This window comes from Paralichthys olivaceus, chromosome 19 (assembly GCF_024713975.1).
Source record: "Paralichthys olivaceus isolate ysfri-2021 chromosome 19, ASM2471397v2, whole genome shotgun sequence".
Classification (NCBI taxonomy): domain Eukaryota; kingdom Metazoa; phylum Chordata; class Actinopteri; order Pleuronectiformes; family Paralichthyidae; genus Paralichthys; species Paralichthys olivaceus.
Genome location: NC_091111.1, coordinates 13,651,837 through 13,676,599, shown reverse-complemented (window position 1 = coordinate 13,676,599; position 24,763 = coordinate 13,651,837). Strand labels below are relative to the sequence as shown.

At 41.9% G+C, this 24,763-nt stretch overlaps 1 protein-coding gene and 1 long non-coding RNA gene across 2 annotated transcripts in view; one reads left to right on the top strand and one right to left on the bottom strand.

Annotated features, from left to right (window-relative positions):
- Positions 1-82: 82 nt before the first annotated feature.
- Positions 83-24,540, top strand: afg1lb (AFG1 like ATPase b). The gene is made up of 14 exons (XM_069514827.1): positions 83-251; positions 685-834; positions 1,066-1,373; positions 4,917-4,971; positions 5,117-5,218; positions 5,465-5,592; positions 9,655-9,754; positions 12,837-12,895; positions 19,392-19,474; positions 20,250-20,320; positions 20,983-21,083; positions 21,991-22,131; positions 22,929-23,036; positions 23,644-24,540. The coding sequence occupies exons 1-14, from the start codon at positions 98-100 to the stop codon at positions 23,788-23,790; spliced, it is 1,707 nt and encodes a 568-aa protein (XP_069370928.1). The 5' UTR covers positions 83-97; the 3' UTR covers positions 23,791-24,540.
- Positions 22,911-24,763, bottom strand: part of LOC138405553 (uncharacterized) — a 61,281-nt gene continuing 59,428 nt past the window's right edge. Inside the window, exons 3-4 of the long non-coding RNA XR_011239316.1 lie at positions 23,618-23,715; positions 22,911-23,041 (exon numbers count right to left, since the gene is read on the bottom strand). This is a non-coding gene — a long non-coding RNA (uncharacterized lncRNA). The remainder of the gene's footprint in view (positions 23,042-23,617; positions 23,716-24,763) is intronic.

Sequence of the window (24,763 nt, the reverse complement as noted above, 5' to 3'; positions counted from 1 at the left end):
GGCGGACATTTTCTCCATGTAATGGGAATTATAGCCGGGAAAATACATTATTTTATTCAAAGGTACATATTAAGGAGGAATTAAATTCCACGTGAATATGTTTCTGTGTGGTTTTATCTTTCACACGCCTATAAAGCGTAACCGCAAGTTTTATTTTGAAGGCAAATCAAGCAAGTTCCGACGGAGCGTCTGTCACTACGACTTCCGATCAGCTGAGACTCACCTGACGCTGTTCGGATCCCTGCTGCTCGGTTTGTTTACAACTCGCCAGTGGGCACATCCGTTCATTTAACCATACAAACATGTTTATACTACACATATATATTCACGTTCACAATCTAAGACAGAAACGGTTAATCATATATGAAAAATACAAGCGATTAACAGGTTGGAAATTATTAAAATGCAGATAATTTCATGAAAAAATACATTTTGATGTATTTGGATTTGATTTTCACTAAGAAAGCAGACAGCAGAATAATCATAATTCCAATAATAATAATATTAAAAATTAACGAATGTACAATGTAGTTATAAAAACAGTGTTCTGTATGCACATACATTTTTTCCGATTTGTTTTTGTTATCAAACCGCCTTTATTTTAATGCAAAGAAATGATTTCTAAATCAGGATTTGTTTCATTTAAATTCCCCTGCATCCCCCGTCTTGTCTTGTATGTGTCAGGGAATGTCAATAAAGCTTCAGCGTTTCAAAACATCATGGCGGCCTGCACGGTCCCTGCAGCGCTCAGATGCTTCATGAAATGTTTCCTCAAAGACTCGTCTCTTCGCTCCGGGAGGATTTGCAGCCCGTCAGTGAGTCGCACGGGAAAAGGTGCGAGTCTCTGCCTCATGTTGTAGTGAACGATGATGTGTCTGTGTGAGATTTAAGATGTTAAAGCGGCTTCTATGTGGTGCAGGTGACTGTGCTGCCTCCATCAAAATAACCTCTGGGTTATTATCTTTACCTCAGTTCCCTCTCTGTCCAATCTGACTCATTGCATTTGCTGGAATCAGGGTATTTTTAAAGCAAGTTAACACGTCACTTTGGTTGAAATGCTTCAAGGTTGCATCAGTCAGAGGACGTGCACTTCATCCTCGTCCTCCTCCTCCTCCTCTTCGTCATCTGCTGACAGCGTTGCACACTATGATCACCTCACTCAGTGTGGATCCCTGAGGGAAGATGCTCAGCAGAGACGTGTCCTGCAGCGGCTGCAACAGCTGCAACAATCCCTGAAGAAGTACAGCAACAGCACGTACCTGAGTCCACCTCCTCCAACGCTAGAGTCAGAGGATGACAGCTGTCAGCCTCAGAGAGATGCAGACCCCTGCACACCCACAGCTGGAGACAAGGGGGGTGAATCACCTGCTGAGGTAACAAAAGTATTGGGTTAAGATGTGTCATAATGACATTAAGCACAAGGTCTGATGATTTTTGTCTTCAAAACTCTTAAGTACAATCATTCATGGAGGTCTGTGCCCATACTGACTCACTTAAATAAATCTGATACTAATATATCGCCAATATATTAGTATTAGTATAGTATTTAATATGTATATTAAAGCATTTGGCAAGGATTTATGATGCGATTCTTATGACAGAGAAACGTTATTGTGGCTTTATATTTTTCAGCTTAAGTATAAACTTTATTATAAATAAGTATAACTCAAAAGAAAACACAAATACAGCAAAGTATATAGAGCCTTAACATAGAAAATAATGAGAAAAAGTCTCAGTGTGTCATGTGGAGTCGACCCATCGTGTGTTACTGAACACAAAATAAACCCCCTCCCCTTTTCCTGTTGAGTACTGCTTCACATTGATGAGAGAGCGAACGAGGATGACCCAGCTGCCAGTCTATGAGTGGAGATCTTATGTGTATGGATGGCAATACGATTTAATCTATACTTAATAATTTATTGGCTGAAACAAGATAAGTAACTGGGAAAACAAAACAAGTACATATTCAAAATGAAAGGGATTTCTCAGTCAATATGTTGAGTAGTTAATGAACTGAAACACAACTACCACTCTTTTATAATCCAAACTCAAGTTCCACTTACTAGCTTTCTCCAGAGCTTTCATTTAGTGAGCGTGAGTCATCATCACATGGAGTTTGCTTCATTATTATTTTTTAGGTACCGGATGACTTTTTCAGTTGTAGCTGTTACGATAACAGCAAAACTCATACAGATGATGTTATCATAGTAGCTGCTGAACCTGCATTTTAACAGATCCATGTGACCGACGATTGAGCAAACTCCCTTCATGAATGAAGACCATGTGATTATGTTGAAAGTTTATGGAAAAGCTCTTAAGTTGACGTTTTGGGTCAGTGAATAGATTTTTAAGGGACATTGACTTTTTTCTGCTGTGGGAATTTTTAAGGGCTCTATATAATGAACTAAGAAGTCCACACATAAAAAGACAAAAACAATTCTGGTGCTCATGTAAAATGGTGGAAATAAAAAATAGTGCACATGCTAGAAAACGAAGTGATTTTTGACACAGATTAGGATTTACATGAGATCGTGGGTTTTATTTAAAGGCTTTAAACAGCGTGGCATCTGGACTCTCATTCTGTCATAAAGCCCCATTGACGTCTAACATATGGAGGGACTTCACAGAGGCCACGGCACTGTACTTGAGTTGCATCACTGATGGTGGGCATGGGGCTCAGGTCAAAGGGAGGGTAGGGGTCTGGGAAGTGTATTGTGCATGTGAGTTTTGGAACGGCGTAATGTAGGGGGCTGTTGTTGTTTTTAGGTCAGGGGAGCTGACTGTCTAGTATTTGGTGGTGGGAGTGTTTTTTTTGTTGGTGAGTTGGCACAAACACACAGGGTTAGGCAGAGATTTTGGAAGGCAGCAGGGCAGACCTCCCGCTGGGTCCATCCCGGCACCCCTCTCACTCTCTCACCATCCCCATGCAGTAATGAGGGGATCCCCATTGTCTGGGCCATTCTTGTCCTTTTTGCTTTTGATTCGGGACTCTGACAAATACTTTGGTGTGAGGCTATCAACACCCCCCCTCTCTCCTTTTGCACCTTATTTCTTGCACCGATTCGCTCACACACACACACACACACTGACTGGAGTACTTATGCAATTATTCTGGCTTGAATCAGGTCATACCACTGTCCTTTCGGTGTCTGTTCTCTCTGTGAAAGTGCCGCCATTGTCCTCACTAACTGACCAAGTCTGTGAGGAGAGTACACTTGACTTAATATTGACCCAATGTGGCGTGGTTTTGCGGATGGTCGGCTAACAATGGGCCATTGTTTGGTGGGAGCTGCACTCTCCAAGTCAGACCTGCATCATGGAGTCGTCCTGTACACGGTCGGCCTCCAGGAGGACAGTACAATTATATCAGTTAAACCTGGACTCATTAAAGCGCTCTGTTAACCTTCCTATTGAGAGACATGGAGTCTGGCTGTAGATAAACATGTTCAAAAGCAGGTTTCCTTGAAGTTATTTCCTTGAGTTATTTCAAAGCCAAAGTGGCCATGTCCTGCATGTGAACTTTTCACTCATGTGCCAGGCTATATCCTCCACCAGGAGGTGAGACAAGGCCACAGAGCTCAGCTAGACAGAGTGGCTGAGGGGCAGCCTTGTCCTTCTCCACTCTGCCGAAGCAGAATGGCTTCCAGCCATCACTGACAATTACCCCACCATGCCAGAGGGCAGCTTGGGAAGTCAGGGAGAAGTCACACACTGTTATGCCAGAGCAGACAGGAAAGGCTTGTTGCTTTTCCAATATTTCACTCAGGACAGGCGGTGGACGGAGGGATGGATGGACAGAGGGGGGTGGATGGGGAATAAATGAAGGGGAGGAGCGGGGAGAGGGCAAAGAGAGAGGATGGGTAACAAGTTTGTTTTTTCATTTAGTTTTCACTCCGCCATTGTCTGCATTTACCAGAGTCAAGTGCTCCTTGTGCGGTGGGCACCGTGTCCCGTCCCCATGGAATACTTACTAAATTAAATTTTAAGAGGACAATCCTTTCATTTAGTGCCGAGTTAATCCCAAAGCTATTTGGCGTTGCCCAGTTACAGAGAAGGAGAATCATCAACCTTGCTCTATAAATCCTGTGTTATAAATCTATAACACAAGGACTTTGTGTTGTTCCATTTATTTCATGAGATTTCCTAGTATTGCTTGTTGAAATTGTGTTTCCATGAAAATACTTCCATGTTTCCTTTTACTGATATGTCCAAATACGCCACAAGTTATCATTACATGTCATATTCCAGCTGATGCATGTGTTTACACGGCTGTGGCACTCTTTAGAGTTATTTGGCTTTACTCGATATTCTCAGCTCGGTCACAAAGAAGACTTTTTTTTTTTTGAAGCAAGGATCTTTTGATGATAGGAGGCAGGCAGCACAATGACTTCCAGCAGCACCTCAATGCAACAGTACCGTATCACAATTAGCAGCGCTAAACAGACTGCACAGACAAGTCCACTCCATCTTGTATGGAGCCTCATCCAGTCCTCTCCGTTTTGTCTGACAAATCCCCCCATTGTTCCTCTGATGATGCTTTTCTTTCGTGGGAACCCTGGCTTGTCTTGTTGATTAGATCCCCTTTGTCTTCCTCCCCTGCAGTGGGCGAGTCTGGAGAATGTGAAACCTCACACTGTAGTGGTGGCTTAATGCCTCAGCATACTTTGTTTATTAAACGATGATTCAGTTGTGTATGGTAATGAATATAACGCAGTTTATTTAGGTCACCCACTATATTGTCTTGTGCTTTTAAGAGGATATCAATCTATGCATTCATTTTTGGATGACCCTGGTGATTTGAGGTTAACTGTTATTATGCATTGTTGTTTTTTTAATGACAAGCAATTGTTAAAAGTTTTAGTATAAAAAAAAGCTCACTATAGTCATTACCTTATTTTTCCTTTTGTTATCTCCAGAAGGAAGAGCCCAATCCACGACCACCCAAAGGTTTCTATATCTATGGAGATGTTGGTAAGATCACATTTCGAACATTTATTCTTTTCATGCAAATACACATTACTAAGGCATTTTATATGCTGCTAAACCTCTTTAAAGATTTATGAGATGAGAATATAAGTGTGAAAATGATTTTTTCCTTATTGTCGCCCCCTTTCAGGCACAGGGAAGACCATGCTCATGGATTTGTTTTACTCCCACGTGGAGAACACCAGTAAAAAGAGAGTCCACTTCAATGGCTTCATGTTAGACATCCACAAAAGTTAGTATTCTCCTCCCACTTCAATTTGCTAACTACTTGACTTTCATGACTTTACGGAAGTTTTCTGACTCTCCGCTCGCTCCAGATCCTGTATTTATCTCTGTGTTTGTCCTGAAGCTCTGCTGCTAATTGTCTACCATTATGCATATAAGTGGAATTATTGCTTTATTCAGTGTTGTCAGCGGGATTGTGCTGCCGATGCAGGTGTGCTTTAAGACGTGCCTGACGTTTGTGTACTGCTTAAAGGGATCCATCGGAGGAAACAAAGCCTGCCAAAACGAAGGCTGGGGAATATGTTCACCTATGACCCCATATCGCCGGTTGCCATGGAGATCAGCAACGAAACCTGCCTCTTGTGTTTTGACGAGTTTCAGGTGAGCGAGTGTGTTGCAGGCACTTTTTGTGTGTGCGCCCGTGTGTGTGCACGTTTGCCAGTTGATAAAATCTTCTTGAACATTAGCTACAAGCAAACAGACGATATGATTTCTGAGTTTTTTGATCCATTTTATCACCTTAGGGCTGGGCAATAAAACAATATCAATAATTATCACACTATAGTTCTCATCAATAGCAATATAACAAAGGTTCAGTATATATCGATGTGTGGCATTCATTCATTCTCTGCTCATAAAGAAGAGTGTAAAACCACAACCTTCACTCAGGAGCAAAAAACAGTCTAAACAATCTAAAATAATAATAATGTGACTTTTTTCATAATCCGATGAGATGCAGATTCAAAAAACATTCATATGAATATGCTGGTGCAACAGCCAAGAGCAGATATTGTATAATATAATGAAAGTGTGGATTCCATACAAATGAAAGCTCCTGAACATGAGACTTGCATTTGCTAAAAGGGTTATTTGAAAGTTTAAAAAGAAAATAATAGTAACTTTATTTTTAACTCTTCTTTGTTGATAAGCCGTTTGTACTAGATTTTCTGATCATTGTCCCAGCTGGTGTCTTTCCTGTCTGGACAACTGTGGGTTTTTGATCATGTTCCCACAAAAACAGGACTGGGGACATCTAGTGGGCTTTTTGAATATAGTTTAATTGCACAATGACTTCCAGCAGCAGCAAAACATTCTCTCTGTAGTAGCATATAGTTAAGAGGAAATTTAGTACAGTAGATTCAAATGTGTCAGACTGTCAGTAGAGTCAGTGATCTCCAGTTACTTGTCTACATGCTCACATTTTCTCTCAAATCTTTACAACCAAGTCATCTGTAGTTTTTGTGCAGTGGCTACACACAACTAAAAGGGAACTTCAGCCATTAGCGCTGCCGGTTTCTCTTTATTCTACCAGTGAGAGAGAGAATCGCATCTGAAGCTCCCTCCATTCTCTGCCATGTAACCATTCATTCACCGCTGCAGAGAAAGACGTGCACCTCTGTCTTTGTCATCAGCAGCCAAACACATCTGTCCGCAGCCCGACGTCGCTCCTCTCGCTGATATCATTACAGTTAATGTGGGCAGGTCAGAGGTCACGGAAGGTGCGCTTTCTGTCTCTAATTACTCTCTGTGCATCTGCGAGGATCAAGAGCTGCTCCTTTTCATCCACCTGTCTTTCACATTTTAAACCTGCGACGCTTGTTTGTGCATTCTCATTGATTTGTTTTGTTTGCCGTCGCCTGCCTCGCCATTCTCGCTCGTCGACTGTTGCTACCGGTGAATGGAGGGGGAAACAAGAAGACATGTGCATGTTGTTTGTGATGCATAAACAAGAGGTTGGGAGGTTGGGAGAGGGAGGGGTCGATGGGGTGGGGGGTTGGCGAGGGATCTATACCAATCAGCATCCTCTTCCACTCAGCCATGCAAATGAGGCTCTGGGTATCAGTCGCTCTTCTGCTTCCTTAAGTGAGTGGAGCTAGAAAGCGACTGGCGGCGGCGGGTCAGATGGATCTTATCCTCTTAAATGCTAATGACATTTCTCCATTCTCTTCATTAGCGCCGTGCCATTATCAGTAATTTGTAGCCCCCCTCCCTCCTTTTACGGCCCCCCGCCCGGCTCCCCTAATGAATACTCGCCATTGAGAGGTCGGAGATGGAAAGATGGAGAAGAGGGCGAGAAGGGACGAAGAAGAGTGAGAAGAAAGCGCTTGAGCATCATTGTCTCAGGGCCTCAGTCACTGTGCAGCCTCTGTGAAATTGCTCATAGGTTGTGTACATAAAGAGGTGTAACATCAAAAGAGGTTTAATTTGGCACCCGTGTGCCTCGCCGTAAACTGACAGCCGCTTGAGTAATTGGATGCTCATTTAAATATCAGCATTGGCGGACGGAGATTGCACCATTATTTTTGTGCTCCACAAGTGCAACATCAGGCCCCTCCACCTTTCTCATTCTGTGGGTACCCATTCTCTTTCCCTCTCCCCTTACCCATTCAGCAATCAATATTGCCCCTCACACTATGCCCATGTTGAGGGCACATGAATAAACAAATCCAGGTTGTATAAAAGGTCATTTTTAAATGAGTCTTTTGAAATGAAAATAAAATCCTGCGGTCGGAGGAAATGGGGGCCCCTTCAGAAAGAGACACAGCCTTGGCTTACTGTTGCTTCTCATTACACACACACACACACACACACACACACACACACACACACACTAATTTGATGTCCCTAGCCACCTCTCCTTAGTGAAATCAAGGCTTTAACACAAATGTTAATCAAGTATTGGCAAGGGCAGTGAGGCTAATAAGCAAAAGCAGAAGACTCTCCAGGGTATGAAAGGAGGCATATGCTGGGGGTATGGCCGTCAGAAGTGCCTGTTATGTACAGAAAAATAGGTAAGAGGGAGTAAGAGGAGAGGGCGGGACGGATGCATGACTGAGATGTCTTTTCCTTTTTATTCAACACATCCTAAACCTCAAAAGGTTTCATTCAATAATATTACTCGTTAACCGTAACTTCAGCTTTAAAATGTCAATAGTTTAATTTTCATCAATGTTACAGGGTCATCATTTTTGATCATTTTTACTGATATTTATGAGTGTGTACAATGTGATGCAGATCAAAATAAAAATCTGTATCTAGTGAGTTTAATTGTGGTTTAATCAGGGAACTGTCAGGCCTTGGAAGAGATATGTGCTCTACTGAGTGCTGTTTTAGTTTGTCTGGTACATATAAACTACAGGACAGGTTACCACAACAGTTTGTGGAAGGATGCTTCAGGGAGGAACCCGTTCAATTTGATATTTTCATTAATCATGAGGGATTGATTCAAGGATCTAGACTAAAAAATCAGGCATATTTTTGGGGACTGATATCTATAAGTCAATTTAAACTAATGTTGGGCCTTGGTGGAGGTATGTGCTCTCAGAAGGCTGTTGTAGATTATTATTGTATTCAATATATTTTAGAATTAAATGATACATTTCCAAGAAACAAAAATCTGCATACCTGAAGCTCCTGTTAAAGGATTTTTTTGGCCAGTGAAATTTTGGGCAGCCTTAAACAGGAGCTTTAGGTGTGTGGATTTTTTCCTTTTTAATTGTTTTGTGATGGTTTGTTGATCGAGCCCCCCTCCGTTGTTAGATGTGCTTGTCGTTCCTATTTTTTTAACGTTAAATTGAATAAAACTGACGACTTTCAGCGACATTGAAAGCTTAAAATAAAACATTAATTCTCGTACCAGTCTGTCATCATGCATAATCTGGCGTGTTGTATACTGTATGTGCTGCTTTGATGAGTGCACATCACATGGTAACATGATTTCTCCCTTCACGGATGTTCAAAAGAACAACAGAGGTGAAAGAGGGCGAGATGAGAGAGGAAGAACAAAATGAGAGCACTGGATCACGAATAGAAAGGTCAGAGCTCTTCATCTAACAGCCAGCGACTCGCGAACGTCCTTGCTGCAGTGCTGTCATTGAAACTGTTTATTGTGGACTCATTGAAATAATGTAGATGAAAAAGGCAAAGGACGGTTGAAATGAATTAAGTTATTATAACCTGGAAAAGCCTTGTCCACTGCACACACACACATACACAGTTTTTATCTGCCTGTATATGGTCATCTTGGATGGAAGCTTTGTCTGCCATTGTGACCCCTGTCTGGATTCACATTGCTCCGTTTTTCATTATTCTTTTTTCTCCCGCTTGTTTTCTCGCTTGGGTTCAGTCATTCTCGCGTCTGCTCAGTTGATTAGCCCCGGGTCCGCCGCTCTGCCTCAGCTACTTGTCCTCAGCAGAAAGCCGCTTTGTGACCATTTGCAGTCAGTTCAAGTGGTTTAGGTGTGCGTGGATGTGTGCAAGTGTGAATGGCCATGACCAGACACAAAGGATTGAATGAGCACACCTGAATGACACTAATCAACATGAAGTGTTAAATAGCATGGTTTGACCTCACACACACACACACACACATGTGCAGTGTGGCAAGAAAAAGGTAAATTATACACTACATGAATGTCCTTCTTCTTCTCTGGTTCTCTTCAGGTGACTGACATCGCTGATGCCATGATCCTGAAGCAGCTGTTTGAGACCCTGTTCAGAACTGGAGTGGTGGTGGTGGCCACTTCCAACAGACCCCCTGAAGGTATGACAACAGCCAGAGTCTGAGGACATATGTGTTGTACTTTTCATTTGCTTTCAGCCACTGCTTACAACTTGTTGTGTTGTTACTAAACACCCAGCTGAAGAAATGGATAGTTTAGTCCCTATCTGCAACCATCAGTTATACTGTAATGCTGTTTATTTTCCAAATTTGCCTTTAAAGGTTCAGTGTGTAGACTATTCTAGTGGTGAAGTTACATATTGCAGCTGAATAGCCCTCACCCTCCCCTTCCAAACATGAAAGAGAACCTGTGAGTTTTCATTAAAAACTCAAAAGGTTTAGTTTGTCCAGTTTGGGCTACTGTGAAAAAAATGTCGGCCTCTGTAGAGAGGACCCGCTCTTATTGTATATATAAAGTATTTAAATATAAAGGGATCATTCTAGGGTATGGAAAACAACAATTAGTACAATTTAGATGAAACACACTAGTATTATTTTATATTCAATTTCTGCCTATAGATCCCTTTCACCTAAATATGAAGCACTGGACCTTTAAGTCTATTCAAAGCTGAGTCTATTGTGAAAATAATCTTCTTGAACTAAAAACTAAAAATCTTATATATGCAATATTTAATGTACAGTCTCGAGCTAATCTATGCTGATGGTGAATCTATTGATTTACTTCAACCTGATTATTTATGCCAGCTTGAAAGACTGAACCAACAGCTGCACTGACGAAGAAATATAGAAAGATAGACATTGATAGTAGCAAATACTACTACCTCCATCAAAATTGAACACTTTACTCATCCCTTCTCCAACATACCGTTTAGTTTCCCCCCAAATGTATGTGGCCCTTTTACTTCCATCCTGAAGTTGTTTCCAGTTTCTTGATTTACAGTCTGTCAGTTAATCATTTGACTTATAAATCCAAGTAATTTTGGAGAAGTTAGCAAAATAAATCCTGGTATGAGAGGAGTTGCTGAAAGTTCACATCAGTGTAGCACGACACTGTCAGGGTTAACTGCTGCCGTGCATCTTTTGTGATTGATTGCACCGATGCAAGCATGTTAGGAATTCTAGGATTTATAGAAAGCTCAGTTCAGGATTGAGAAGGCAAAACGACAGATATTGCCTGAGTCCTGTAAGGCCCACTTAATGATTCAGTAAACTGTAAAGATCCTCTCCCTGCAGCTACAAACTAACATCAACACATTCGACAGCTGTTTTAACATCCACCCGCATCGTTAACTTAATAGATTTATTCAAAAGTGCTGAACTCCAGCAAGAATCAATTGAGCTTTTAAGACCACACCAACTGCTGCGTATTTACGACGATTAACCAGAGAAAAAAGAGAGAGAGGAACTTGTGATGCAGCTCTCACCTGTAGAAACACATGACGCAACCTTCACTTTGATGTTGCATTTACCGCCAGCGGAGTGAGGCTGCACGAAGACGGTGATCAAGGTGGAGATAAATGCATGATGTGTCATCTGACGTCTTTCTTTCTCCGGGAAGATGTTGCACATCCGTAAGTGGGCACGAAGCAAGATGGCTCTCGTGGACAAAGACGCACGCCTCTGATATTTACTAGCTATTAAGAACAAAGAGCCAACCCATGAAAACTTGATAGAGAGCCTACTTGGTATTAATTACATGGTTAATGGAACACTGAAAGCCATAAGAGACAACTAGACATGAAAGGCATACATTTTCCACCTTTATTGATGTGGAGATGGTGGTATCAAAAAGCTCTGGATGTGTTTAGAGGCGGAATTTAGAGATGGGATTCTGCTAGAATGTCTAAAGCAGTTTTTTGTTGTTTTAATGCACTAATAAAGCTTAATGACATGAAGAGTGGGAGGGAAGATTTAAGGAAAGGAACACTTTCACCACATAGGACTTCACATCCACTTTATGTTAATGGACTGAGCTTTGAATGAATTGTTTTAATGACGGTGTGTGTCCTGCATGCATCAATTTATAATAGTCAACGCAGCATTGTGGGAAATATTCATATGAAATTAACTTAAAGCAGCTCCATGTGTGAGGGAATAGGAGGACGTTTTGGTAAATTTGCTCATTCGCTTTTATGCTGAGTGATCGATGAGAAGATCAACACCACTGTCACGTCTGTGTCTATCTATCTATCTATCTAAATACAAAGCTGTCATTAGCTTAGCATGAAGATGGCACACAGCTAACCTGACTCTGCACAAACTCAAAGAATAGACTGTAATAAAAAATAGGCGTAAAATGCGCAAGTGTCTGAAATCTATATTCTCCACTTACTGCAAAAACATGTCCATAGAAGTATATATGAGAAAATGACTCACTTGATCTTGTCAGGTCAGTTAAGGACTGTTAAGGAAGTTTTTCAACGTGCATATATTACATGATTGAACTTGATGCATTAAAACACATTTGTCCACAATAAACCAGAAAAGAATGAGAAATGAATGCGCTGCGGAGGTGCTGTTGTTTATTTCCAGTCTTGACGCTGAGTATGGATAACAAGTTGTAGCTTCATATTTACTGTGTAGACATGAGTCCAGTTGATCTTCTCATGTAAATTTCGGCAATCAAGCAAATGTGTCTCTGTCACGTCTCCCACACAGTCCTTCACAGTGTCGGAGTGTTGTTTGTGTGTCAGGTCCTACTGTAGTAAGCTCGAGCCCAAACATCTGCAACAACCACCGACCACTTGTTTGCATTCGCAGCTGGAGATAGCTTAAACATCAGTGTGTGTGTGTCTTTGTGTTTGTGTGTGAATCCCTATCTGTTTTATCTGTCTATCAGGGATGCTACTTCAGATGTAATTTGTTCCAGCCGAGCTAATTGAAACCTCCATTCAGCGAGCTGCTGTGGACATTGTCCACGCTGAAAAGGCGACAGTCCTTTCTCTCGCCACCATTGTTTGGGAATGTAATGAATTTTATGCTGCTGCCGCTGCCGGTAGAGAAATCCATTTTTCTCCCCCTGTTCCCAGTGCTTTTGTCGTGCCTCCCCCACCCATCCTTCAGTTCATCAATAGACACTTTATTTGCCAATCTGTGGCGGGGGAATGACATTATTAGGAGGCTAAACAGCAGCTCTAACACAGGCCCTCCCCTCCTCTTTCAGATCTGTACAAAAACGGACTTCAGAGGGACACCTTCCTACCTTTCATCGACGTGCTGAAGGTAGAGACAAAGTCATCCCTCTCTCTGTCTCTCTCGTCTGGTTAATTTATTCACTTGTTTATCACACACACATAAACACGCTCGCATGTGTCCCTGTATGTTTTTTTTTTGTGCAAGTTGCTCCTCTGTGGTTTGATGTTTTCTGCTTCCTGGATGCCTCGCACATGTGTCACAAAGCTGTCTTTGATCACTGAGAGACTCGCACACGCAGAGAAAGAAAGAGAAAGGTAGGGAGAGATGGAAAGAGCCCAAGAGAGTGAGCACAGGTAATGTGAATGGGACGTGGGCGGACAGAGCGACTGACCCAGACTGCTTGCATTTCAAAAGTAAAGGAGGGGTGGGGGGGAGTCTGAGGAGAGGAGAGGAAAGAGGAGCGATACGGCAGTTAGCATTTCTAGCGAAAAATCTACTTTGCAATTTAAGCAGGTAGCGCCATTATCTCGCCTGCATCTCAGATGATCATTGATGTGTTTGGAGTGATCGCGATCATAAATAGTAGCATAATCATTTGTTGTCATGCATTTTGCAACAGAGGAGGGAAGCATTCTTGCATCTTTATTGGTATTCAATCGAAATAGGTGAGCGGTATCCCACGGCAGCAGATTATGACATAAATGCAAAACTTTTTTTAGGGGTAGGAGGAAACTATTTTTATCATAGGTCCCTCACCATTCCCACTCCTTAAAAATGTAACACCTATACATTGAAAATGCGAGGCACAGTAAGAAAAGTACTCCAATATAAACTTATTTTTGCATATAACATTATTTATGCAACTGTTAACATATAGCATCTGAGCAAATAAGGTACATGGTTTAGATATTTCTGCTTTTAAAAACTCAGTAGCTACATACACTTTGCAAAAACCCTTTGCAAACCAGATTTAAGGATATTAAATTGTACCTTAGTGATGTGCCGCTTCCTAGAAATCATTATTAGCCTTATTGGCCTCAAATCCCCACTATTAGTCAGGGTCTAGTCATTGGCTTGTGGTTGCAACACTAGTATGATCCCATGACGTGAACATGTTACCTGTTACCTGTCACGTCAGTCTTATTGATCTGCAGCATCCCGGCCACAGAAGGTCTTAGGGCCACAGCGCCACTGCAGCTTCAAACGCGCAAATGTCAATGTGCCACAACCGGGGAGGCCTCGGAGTCACCCTGCTCCCCACCCACTCACCCAGCAGCACCCTTGCCCTCTCTAATCCACCCTCATCAAGGTCCTGAATGCCTGTTGTCCCTCTCTGCCCCGCACTACCTCCTCTCTTTCAGGGTCCCATGTTCCCCTTTGTGAGGCCATCTGGTTTTCAGGGTGTTTTTTTTTGGTTGGGGGGTGCGATGGCTTCTCTATAGAGACCTGTTCTGTAAAGTTGAAGCGTGTTTTAGCGGGGTCACGCTGCTAACTAGCTGACCCTTAATAGATTGAATTAATACTTGCAGGCACTGACGGTGTGGGTCCTGATGCAGCTCGCTCCTCTGTGCGCAGGCCTGAGCAACTTTCAATGGGGCTGTTGAAAAGTAAAAAATAGCCTCTGACCTCTCCTCCCTATCACCTGAGCCAGAGCGGTAGAGGTTAATCCTCTGTCTCTGGACGCTCTGCTGATGTCTTTATTTAACCGTTGACTTCTGATTAGTTGGGACCCTTTTATAATCGCTTTCTCCTCCCTAAATAATCCAGCTTCCTAACTTAAAAATATGAAGTCAGATCAAGCAGCATTTTTTTAAATAGATCCACTTGCCACATATGGACATCACACAGCTTCTTCTCCTCTCAAAAGCTTTTAGTATGTTTACTAGTTTTTCCTTTCACGCGGCCATTTGTAATTTCTCGTCCTTTTAGCATCACTCCAGACTCCATCAGGGAATCTATTCACTTGTTCCGGCTTCTCTTTCTCTGGATGGCAAAGCTCAGCGTTCTGTAAAATACAGGGTTTAAGGGCTTTTTTTTTTTTTTCTTTAATGGACACTGCCAGTATTGTAACTAAGACACTCTTTCTCTCTCAGAGATGTCCTCTCTCTCCACTTCACTTTTCATCAGCCATCCTCTCTCTCCCCCTCTGTTCCCGCTCTTTATTCCATCACTACCCTGCTCCGCTCGCTGGCTTTACTCACCCAAGGTCAGGTTTCTGTATTTCTGTGGCAGAATAGTGACTTTATTTCCCCCCTTGGCGTGTTCGGTTGCAGTTGCGTGCAGTGCTGCAGGAGGGTCCGGGGGTTTTGATGTTGTGGTTGTTTGGGGGGGGGGGGGGGCAACATGACAACAACCCTGAATCTCTCTGGGCTTCCTGCTGTTTTAAACTCTGCTTTTAATTTGCTCTCTTTCTCCTGTTGCTGTAATTGATGTGTGTGGTGATGAGATGCAAAAAAAGATTAAAGAAATGAAAACAGGATGACAGTGAAGGAGAAATTGTTGAATGAGAGGGATGTGGTCCTCCAGTATAGACCTTGGTTTAAGAAAAAAAAGAGAGAAGCACTGGCTGCTAGTTCAAGTCCAGGTCAAATCAAAATGGATGTTGATATTTGATGACTGCATTGTCTTCTCGAGCATTTAATAGCAGAGCAGCTCAAGGGGCACATCATCATCTCTTGCTTCTGCAAAACGGAACGATTAAAAACATGACAAATCAATTTTTCTCCCTTTCAACACGAGGAGCTCATTCTGGATCTGTTTTCATTGTCTGCATTTTGATTGATCCAGTTACCTTGGCTTATTTCCTGTTGCCCAACTGATTTTATTTCTCCCTGTTCTGCCTAAAGTCTGTGCACATGTCAGATGTTGGTAATCATGCACACACGGTTCTTTTAAATGTGATTTTGATCTTCTGCCCTTTTGTTACCTTTGTAACACATTGAGGCTGAAGAAACATCTGGATTTTGGATGTTAAAGAGTTTTAATAGATTCTGTCTTTTTACTTCCTTCTGCATTTGATTGTTTGCAGGATTATGCAAAAAAACTACTGAACCGATTTCCATGAAATTAAGGGGGGGGGGGGGGGCAATTTGGTGCAGATAAAAATCTTTTTTGTGGCTCTACAGGGAGCTATCTAAAATCGTATAACTTGGCTCCACCTATATAACTGTCCATCGTGAATTTCAGGAGCACAATGCTATCTACCTGCTGGACAGGTACAGGAAGCGCTGCCGTCTCTCCGAGTTTTGGACCAGGTTCGTTTTTTGGGGGGGCCTCCACGGAGCTCAAAGGGGGGGGCGGGGGTTGAGGGTGGGGGGTCCAGTGGGGGTCCTGGATCACGAAAGGTGGGGCCTCCAACTCAAAAGATGTTTCCCCAAGAGGAGCAGCCGAGGCAGGGGGAGGTTGTGAGAACGACCCCGCAGAACAAACCGTGGCTGGCCCAAGGCGGTCACACTTTAAGGGAATAGATCATTAGGTGTAATTAGGGTGTTCACATTGTCACGTAAACCCCCGACTGCACAAGAATGAATAAAATCACCAGAGTACACCCCCCCCACTCCCTCTCTCTCTCTCAGACACACACACACACACACACACACACACACACACACACACACACACACAGCAGCTCCCCAGTTAGTGAAAACACTTTGATGTCAGAAGAGTCGTCCAGAACTTGCCAGCATAAAGGCAGTGTGTTTTAAGCTTTCTCTCTTTTCTCCCCCATCTCTCTCTCTCTCGACCCCTCTATCCCTACCTCCCTCTTTTCTTCGGTCCCTCCACACAAGGCTGTAAGACACACATGGTTGAATGAACGACAACCTCTCCCCTCCTCCCCTCTCTCTCTCTCTCACTCTCACTCTCTCTCACTCTTTCCCCCCTCCGTCTCTTTTTCAGCCTTCCCACCCTGCATTTCTTTGAGGCCTGGTCAATTCTCCAGGCCAAACAAAAAAAAGCATCAAATGTTTTCTGCTGCTCGGTAATGAGGGAGTGGACCTCATCAGGGCCCAATAGTCAGCTATCCTTGGCTTTTGTTGCAGCTCAATGGCACCGCGCTCTTTGAAAAACTCAAAAGCAACTTTTTGAGGAGCAAAGGATGGAGAGAGATATGTCGTCGAGGGAGTGAGCACAGAGGGGCGTAAAAAAAAGAAAAAGCCACTCTGTTTTCATGCTAAACGGCTGTCCAGAGAGAGCAGTGGACAGCTCGGACAATGGCGCGATTGGAGCTACATGTGTTCGGATGACTTTATTCTAAAGAGACTCTGATTCTCATGTCTGTCATCTCAGTCTCAAGAGAGACTCAGCTCCACCTGTTGGACTGGTTTTCACACCAACAGCACAAATAACTAATGTTAGTTAATGGGATGAACTTACAGCTATGGAAAATATTTTATTATCATTTGAATATTCTTTTTAAATAATATTGAATATATAAAAAGTAGTGAAAATCTGTCATCACAACCTTCTGGAGTTTAAGGAAATGCAGGAACTTTTCTGATGGCACAAAACATTTCTGTGTTTGTTAAATTGAGAGTCAGACTGATACTCAGACAAATTTATGATTTCTCCCGAGTGATCAGTGAGTTAGAAAATTTCTTCTGATTGAAATCGAAGTGAGATTTCTCCTCTAAACATTCTGCACATGCGTAGGTGTGTGTTTCGTGCAATGCTTTACAAAATTGGCAAAATGCCACCGAGAAGAAAGAGCAACTAAATATGAACGTGAAACTAGCCAATGGCCAAAAGTGAGATCTTTAAACTCCTCTTTTATTCAACCACCAGATCAAATCTCAAAGAACTTGAAGATATAAAGCAATTAATTTAATCATAAGTCTTATCTTTTAATCAGTCAACCAATTATTTGACTGATCATTTCAGCACGTGGAGAAAAAGCAGTGCAGGCATTTTACACTTTGCTTAAATTTATTGGTCTTTTCTACAGAATAAGCTAAAGGGACAGTGACGGGGAGATCAGACGAAGTTGCAAAGTATAGACTGTCTAGATCTGTGTGAGGAGGGTGTGTGTGTGGGGGGGGGGGGCCACAATGTGTGGGCGGATGAAATCTTGGAGGAGTGAGAACTTGACAATCCCCTCAAGATGGATAATCAAGTAATGACCCGCAGGGCCTCAGCCTCATCTGATTATAAATAACCAATGGAATCATCATCACTGATTGTGTTTCCATTCCTCCTTCTGTCCCCTCGCTTATTTGTACCTCGCTCCTCCGTCAAGAAACGCATCAGCAGTCTCTGCCTCCGTAGGTAGAGGCGCTGCACAAAGGGAGGGAGCAGAAGATGGCAGGAGAAAAGACAAACTGAGACTCTAATGATGTGGCGGCGATAGTGACAAGTTTTTTTTCTCCTTTCTTTCTTTTTGGAGGGACTATTTACCCGTTGGTGGGGTCACAGTGGGTTGATGAAATGACACCTCCCTTTTGTGCGTGGGGGAGGGCGAGTTTGTCAGGTTGTTATTAAGCCTGATTCAGCCAATTGGCTCAGAGTGGGAACCCTGTTTGTGTGAGCGGATACGGAGATAAAAAGTTGACAGCGGAGAAGAATAGAGTATTTCCGTCCGCTTGCTTTGTGATGATTACTAATTATCCTGCAGCTTAAGAGGGCCAGTGGCAGAAATTCACTGATTTCATAATTTGCTGGAGCTGTCGCAGGAATACTCAGTCAGCTAGGTGATGGCTCAGATGGGATGATACACTATTCCTTTCTTATCTCTGATGGAGCGGCAGAGATGATTACAGTTTGTGCTGCACTCGCTGACATGAATCCTGTTGACGTTTTACACCATTGGGAAAAGCCTGATTTTTGAACAGCGACAGGAACAATAGATGATCATGTCAATAAACCAAGATGAAGTGACACAAAATCTCAGAGGTGTCAGGGGAGAGTGAGACACTGAGTGCCCTCTCTGCCCTCTGTGGTTGCTCTCGAAGCAGTGACACAAAGTTCTCATCTGAGAACAGCAAAGCAAAAGAAACAATAAAAAGTGTTGGCATGTAGCATTGAATTATATAGTAAAAATCGGAAATATTATATTAGAAATTCCAGAATTTAGATCACTGTTAAAAAATAAATAGAATTACTGATTCAGATGTGATGGGACAAAAGTCAAAACACGATGGCAGATAATCCGATATCATCTTCTGCACATTTCCACTTTTTCTGTTTGATATTTTCAAATACTCTCTTTACATGTCTCATGTCCATGTGCTGCTGTGAACATACAAGGTGAAATTTGAAACATGACTTTTGTTCAACTGTTCAAAACCCAAAGATGCTGTTGCATTAGAAGAGCAGCAAATTCCTCACAGCTGGAGTTTTTTAATTTTGGTACATTTTGCTTGAAGAATTATATTACGAGATTATGTCAGATTGGAGTTAACCATCAACCATTATCATTGCAGTAATATATACATAATGAATGAATGAATGAGAAATAGAATAATACACTGGATTATACTAATTTACTTTTGATAGATGAATGGATGGGTGGACTTTATTGAACCCAAAGGGGGAAATTTTATTAAAGATATATAATAATGTACATAATATAATGTGTGCCTGTGTACAGGAGCACTGTCACACCCTCTGCCTGAACAGTGGAATTGACTACAGGAGGTGGGACAAGGCTGCGTCAGGGAAACTGTACTACCTGTAAGACACACACACACACACACACACACACACACACACTCACACTCACACTCACACTCACTCCATGGGGTCTACTGGTCCTGACAAGTTCACAGTTTATGGTGGAAAGAGATAACCGAAATAAGTAGATGCACACATACGCACTAATATCCGCTCCATTTGCACCTCTACACACAGAGAGGAAATGTTTGCATGTCATAGACAGAGAAGTGCAGAGAGATGGATAAATGGGGAGAAGCAGACTGGGAGATTTAAAAAGACCCACATTATCTTAAGAGACCCATGAAAAGAACAGAAGAGGAATCAATAGGATGTGAGAAAATGGTGGAGCTTTAAAAGCTAGTTTTCTATTTCCTCAATTCATATACGCTGTTAGGAAAATACACACACACACACACACACACACACACATGCGGGCAAAAGCAACATGAATGACACTGCTGCTGCTCATCAGTGCACTGGAGCTTTCAAGTGCGTTCGTCTTTTCACTGTATGTAAATAGAGCGCATCACACCCTTTTACCTGGAGTTAAAACACAAGCACACATACAGACACAAACACACACTTTAAAATCTCATTTAGCCGAGCATTCACCGCCTAATGCTTGTCTTTAGAGCCTAACATTGTGGAGTGAAAAGCTAAGTACCCCCCTCCCTCCTCTCCCTGCGCTCTTCTCGATGTCAACAATTGATGTGAACACTTCAGTGTTATTAATTTCATATCCTATTATTTCATCTCTGTTTCGTGCGTGTGTGCGTGTGTGCGTGTGGTGCAGCACAGAGGAGCCTGGTGCCGAAGCCTTCTTGGATGCACTGTTTGAGGATCTGGCTTCGACACAAAAGAGCCGTAAGGAAGTTAAAGGAAAAGGGAAATGTGTCCATTTATGACATCATATCAATATGTACCTTGTAAATATTGTAATCTGATGCGGCAATGAAGTTAGTTTTAAATTCCTCTAAAAAAAAACAGAACGAATGCCACCCCAGCAGTCCCCCTATGAAACCGCATTTAAATCCTCTAGATCCATTCACACATTCAGTATATATATCAGTAAAAATATTTTTCTCAGAAATCAATCAAATCTGTCAACGTTCAAGAAAGTGGGGGGAAAAAAATCCCTGATCCACCCCCTGATCCTGATCCATACAAAAATGTAATGGGTTCTTCCTCGGATCATGGAGGGGTGCTCCATATAACTCCGTGGACAAAAACATAGCCTTCCTGGCGGAGGTAGTGAGGAGCCACTTGTTGATATGAGTGGATTATTTTACAATAATATTTTCATCGACTTGTTTTTGTTCCACATTCAACATCATTTTTTAGTTTTGTTGAATAAGAAACACAATATAATTCTTTACTTCTGATTTATAAGTTACAGGAGATTAACTTTATTTATTCCATCCTTCATAGATCTATTTTTAACGTAGTGACTCATCTGTACATGTGACACTACAGTGGCGTGATGTGACTGGAGGGTCACCACTATTGTTGGGTGTATGTTTCCATAGTAACAGGTCCGCGGGTGCTCACGGTGCTGGGCAGGGATGTGACTCTGGACAGGACCTGCGGCTCCATCGCCGACTGTACTTTTGATGAGCTGTGTGGCAGAGTAAGTTTTTTTTATCCAACTTAGATTCATTGAAATGCACATTTGCAACGATATTACTCAAAATATTACCATCTTCAACTAGAATCCCTTCTCTTACAGTGTTGACAAAGAATTATAGAAACACAAGAATCTATCACAGACTTTTAGTCCAACTGTTTATGCCTTTTTGTCGTGTATAGAATAGAGACACAAAACACGTGGAAAGACCTCTGACTGAATTCAAACCAGATTTTCCAGTTAGACAGAATGAATTTTGGACCACCTGAGAACCCCAGGACGCCCTTGTTCTTTTTTGACTCGCAACCACACACACTCACACTCAGGCACACTCACAAAATCCACTCATCACTAATCAAAACTGCTCAGATTCAAAGCACTTCTCCTGCCTCTTTATTGCCTCTATGTTCTGTTTCTTCCCTCCTCTGCGAACTCATTGTCCAAGTCTTTGCTCTCAAACTGAATCACCTTCCCTCCATCTCAGTCCCATTTTCTGCTCAATGTCAAAAAGCAAGTCTATTGACAATTTTGTGAATAGTTGAGTCCATTGTGCCTAAAATAAAGCAGTGGGGTACAGTTATCTACAGTGTGTGTGTGTGTGTAAAGTCTCAAGTTTGATGAGCAGCCGTGGGCTTTTGCAGGCATCCCGGCCTCAAGGCTCCTCTCGACATGCGTTGGCACAGCCACATCACTTTTGAGAGCAATCATCCTGAATGGCAAAGAACCAAGGACAGGGACTAAAATGACATCAGCCTGAATCTTTTGCACAAGTTGCCGTCATTGTAGCACTCATTATAGATACTGCAAAATCCTTAGTATCTGTGTGTTATATATTTTTATAGTGACTTGCTGCTGTAGGTTAGAAGCTTCACTCTGGTGTGTAACCTGCACTGTTGTTGTTGTTTCCCAGCCTCTCGGTGCTAGTGACTACCTGGAGATGGCACGGCTCTTCGACACTGTTTTCATCCGCCATGTTCCAGTGCTGTCGCTGAAACTGAAGGACCAGGCCAGACGTTTCACCACCCTCATAGACAACTTCTACGACAACAAGGTATTCATGGGCTTGTTACTTGTTGGGCGTTGATGTGGTGTTGGAATAATGGGAAAAATCAATTCCAGAACGCTACCTCAACTCGGAAATTTGGCGGAAATTTTGGTGTTGCACCTACAAAGCAATGAACATAACTTTGTGTCAACTTGTTAAATGTTTTGCACCTAACACTATACTTTTTATCCAATATAGATGTTTTTATGATTAATGTGCAAATACATTTTAATACATTTATATGTCTCGATGGTATGAGTTCTTTAAATGCTCATTTAAGTGTATTTAAACACATGAATACAAAACACATTCCAACTTTAGTATATAAGTATAAAGTATATTAGTTTCAGATTTACTTACTTGTGGTACTTTCCAGTGTAAAATAAAACATGCACCATACACAAGACTTAAGTTTAAGTAGAAATCACTATCATACTATTATATATACTGTTATATTTTATATTACGGGATAGATCAAATTTCAGCTGAGTAAAACATAATATACACCTCTCGTTAACATGTTGACCTCCTGTTAGCTGACTCTATTCACTGTAATTTTATCAATCAGTTCCAAATTAAGTCAAAGAAAGAGATATGATTCTGTAATAAAGTCAATATTCACTTAAATCATCTCAGGAATGTAATAAACCTGAAATGAGCCTGTGATATAAGTACTCTCACCAAGCCAATGAATTAACGGCTAACTGCTCTCCTTTAATATTGATCACAGGAAGCAGAACCTGTCATTAATAATATAATGAGTTATATCCATACACAAACTGTGTCTGTCTGATGCTTCCCAGGTGAGAGTGGTGCTGCTGGCGGCCGCTCCTTTAGACGGACTGTTTGTCCACGCGGGAGGGGACGAAGAGAGGGACCGACAGCTGCTGGACGACCTGGGCCTCCGCGGGGTGAGCTGATGCAACAGATGTTACAGCTTTCAGAAAAATCACAAGAGTTCATAGCCCCTCAGTGAGGATACATTCAGAACATAAGGATACAGGATGTGTGTTAGCCCAGCATGGGTAGTGGAGGAAGTGCAAGAGGTCAACAAATTTGTACTTGTTTTATGAAAAAATACCAAATTTATGTGAATAAAAAAATCAAATCAAGCGTGACAGAACACGACCCAGACTTTAATATCATTTCCAAAAAATTGTTTATAACTGGTGCGACACGTGAAGTCCAGACAGGCTCAGGTCAGTTATCTACACTTTATTTGAAATACCTTTTACCTCTTCACTTAATTGCACATAGCCTTTAATCTGAAAAGTCAGAGGATGTGTCCAAGGTGTTTTGCCCAACAACTGCGTTTCATCACAGATGAGACCTTTTTCCGAATTGTCCCTTTTTTCAGTCTTTTCTCTAATACAGTCTTTGCTCTCACATACCTGCCAGTCCGGTCTTTTGATCCCCGGCCTGCAGCTCTAAACCTTCCTTCTATATTCAACATTCTCAGTTTAGATTGGATTTGAGTGCATTCGTTGCTAACCCTCGGTGACGGCTCCTTTTCTTCAGGAAGCAGCAGAGCGTCTGACTCTGTTCACGGCTGAGGAGGAGATCTTTGCCTTCCGGAGGACCGTGTCCAGACTGACGGAAATGCAAACAGAGTCATACTGGATTAAGGGAAACCGCTGTCACAGCACAAAGCACAGGAACACCTAACTTCCAGTTCTGACTGCCACAATAATTATATACCTCCAGACAACACAGCACCTCAATAACCACTGGCGCTGCGTAAGCAAAAGCTTCAGAAACAGAAAAGATCATGTCTATTTTGGGCGAGCGAAGCTAAATGGTTTTAGGGAATAAGAAGTAGTTTACTCCAGTGCATCCAGTAAAGGCCTAAAATCCACTGTAAACTACATAAAACTGGTCTGTTTCCTTTGGTCCTGACTTGTCTTCATTTTATGCATGTGTGTTATATCTCCTTACTCTCTATGTGGTTTTCTCTGTTGCCCTCAAGAACTTATTTATTTTAAATAACATAGAAACCTCTCCAGCTTGTGTGAAAGCAAAACTATCAGCTGCTTTTTTTCAGGCAGAGAAAGGCAGCCTAGAAGTGTCCTTCACAGCAGTTGGCTACCGCCCTCTGGTGGTGAATGTGAAAACTGACAAATGTTGCCAAGCTTTTTCTCAGCAGCTCAAACTGAATAATGCCTGATAATTTAAAACATGCTTCATGAATGTATTCAGGGAAATGCTGAGCCGCTTTAATGTTACCGGTACCTGTTGGACTGCATCTGTTTTCCAGGTCTGAACTCTTAAGAAACTAGAACTGATCTTAATTCAGGTTCTATTTTGAGCACTGTACTTTGTTCTCTACTGAAGATGGAATTAGTCTTGCACTGGTTCAGGTGATGGAATGGGAAACACCCTTAAAAATAAATGCAATAAAGTTGTAAAAGCAAACAATTGTGAATGAGGTTTGCATTTTTTAACCTATACTTTTAACATAGTGTCATGTGGATGTGTAATTTAATTAATGAGCGAACGAGCCAATTTTCTTTTCACAAGTTATCAGATTTTGCACATTAAGTAAATTTCACTTCATATAATCTTTTCCAAAACATTTTATAATGCACAAATTCTATAGTTAGATAATTAAAGATAAACTTTTTGTAGCAACGTGCAGTAT

Coding starts and splice junctions, on each gene's coding strand:
- afg1lb (XM_069514827.1), top strand. CDS start 98: ATGTTTCTGTGTGGTTTTATCTTTCACACGCCTATAAAGCGTAACCGC. Junction 252..684: donor GTTCGGATCCCTGCTGCTCG/GTTTGTTTACAA, acceptor TGTATGTGTCAG/GGAATGTCAATAAAGCTTCA. Junction 4,972..5,116: donor CTATATCTATGGAGATGTTG/GTAAGATCACAT, acceptor GCCCCCTTTCAG/GCACAGGGAAGACCATGCTC.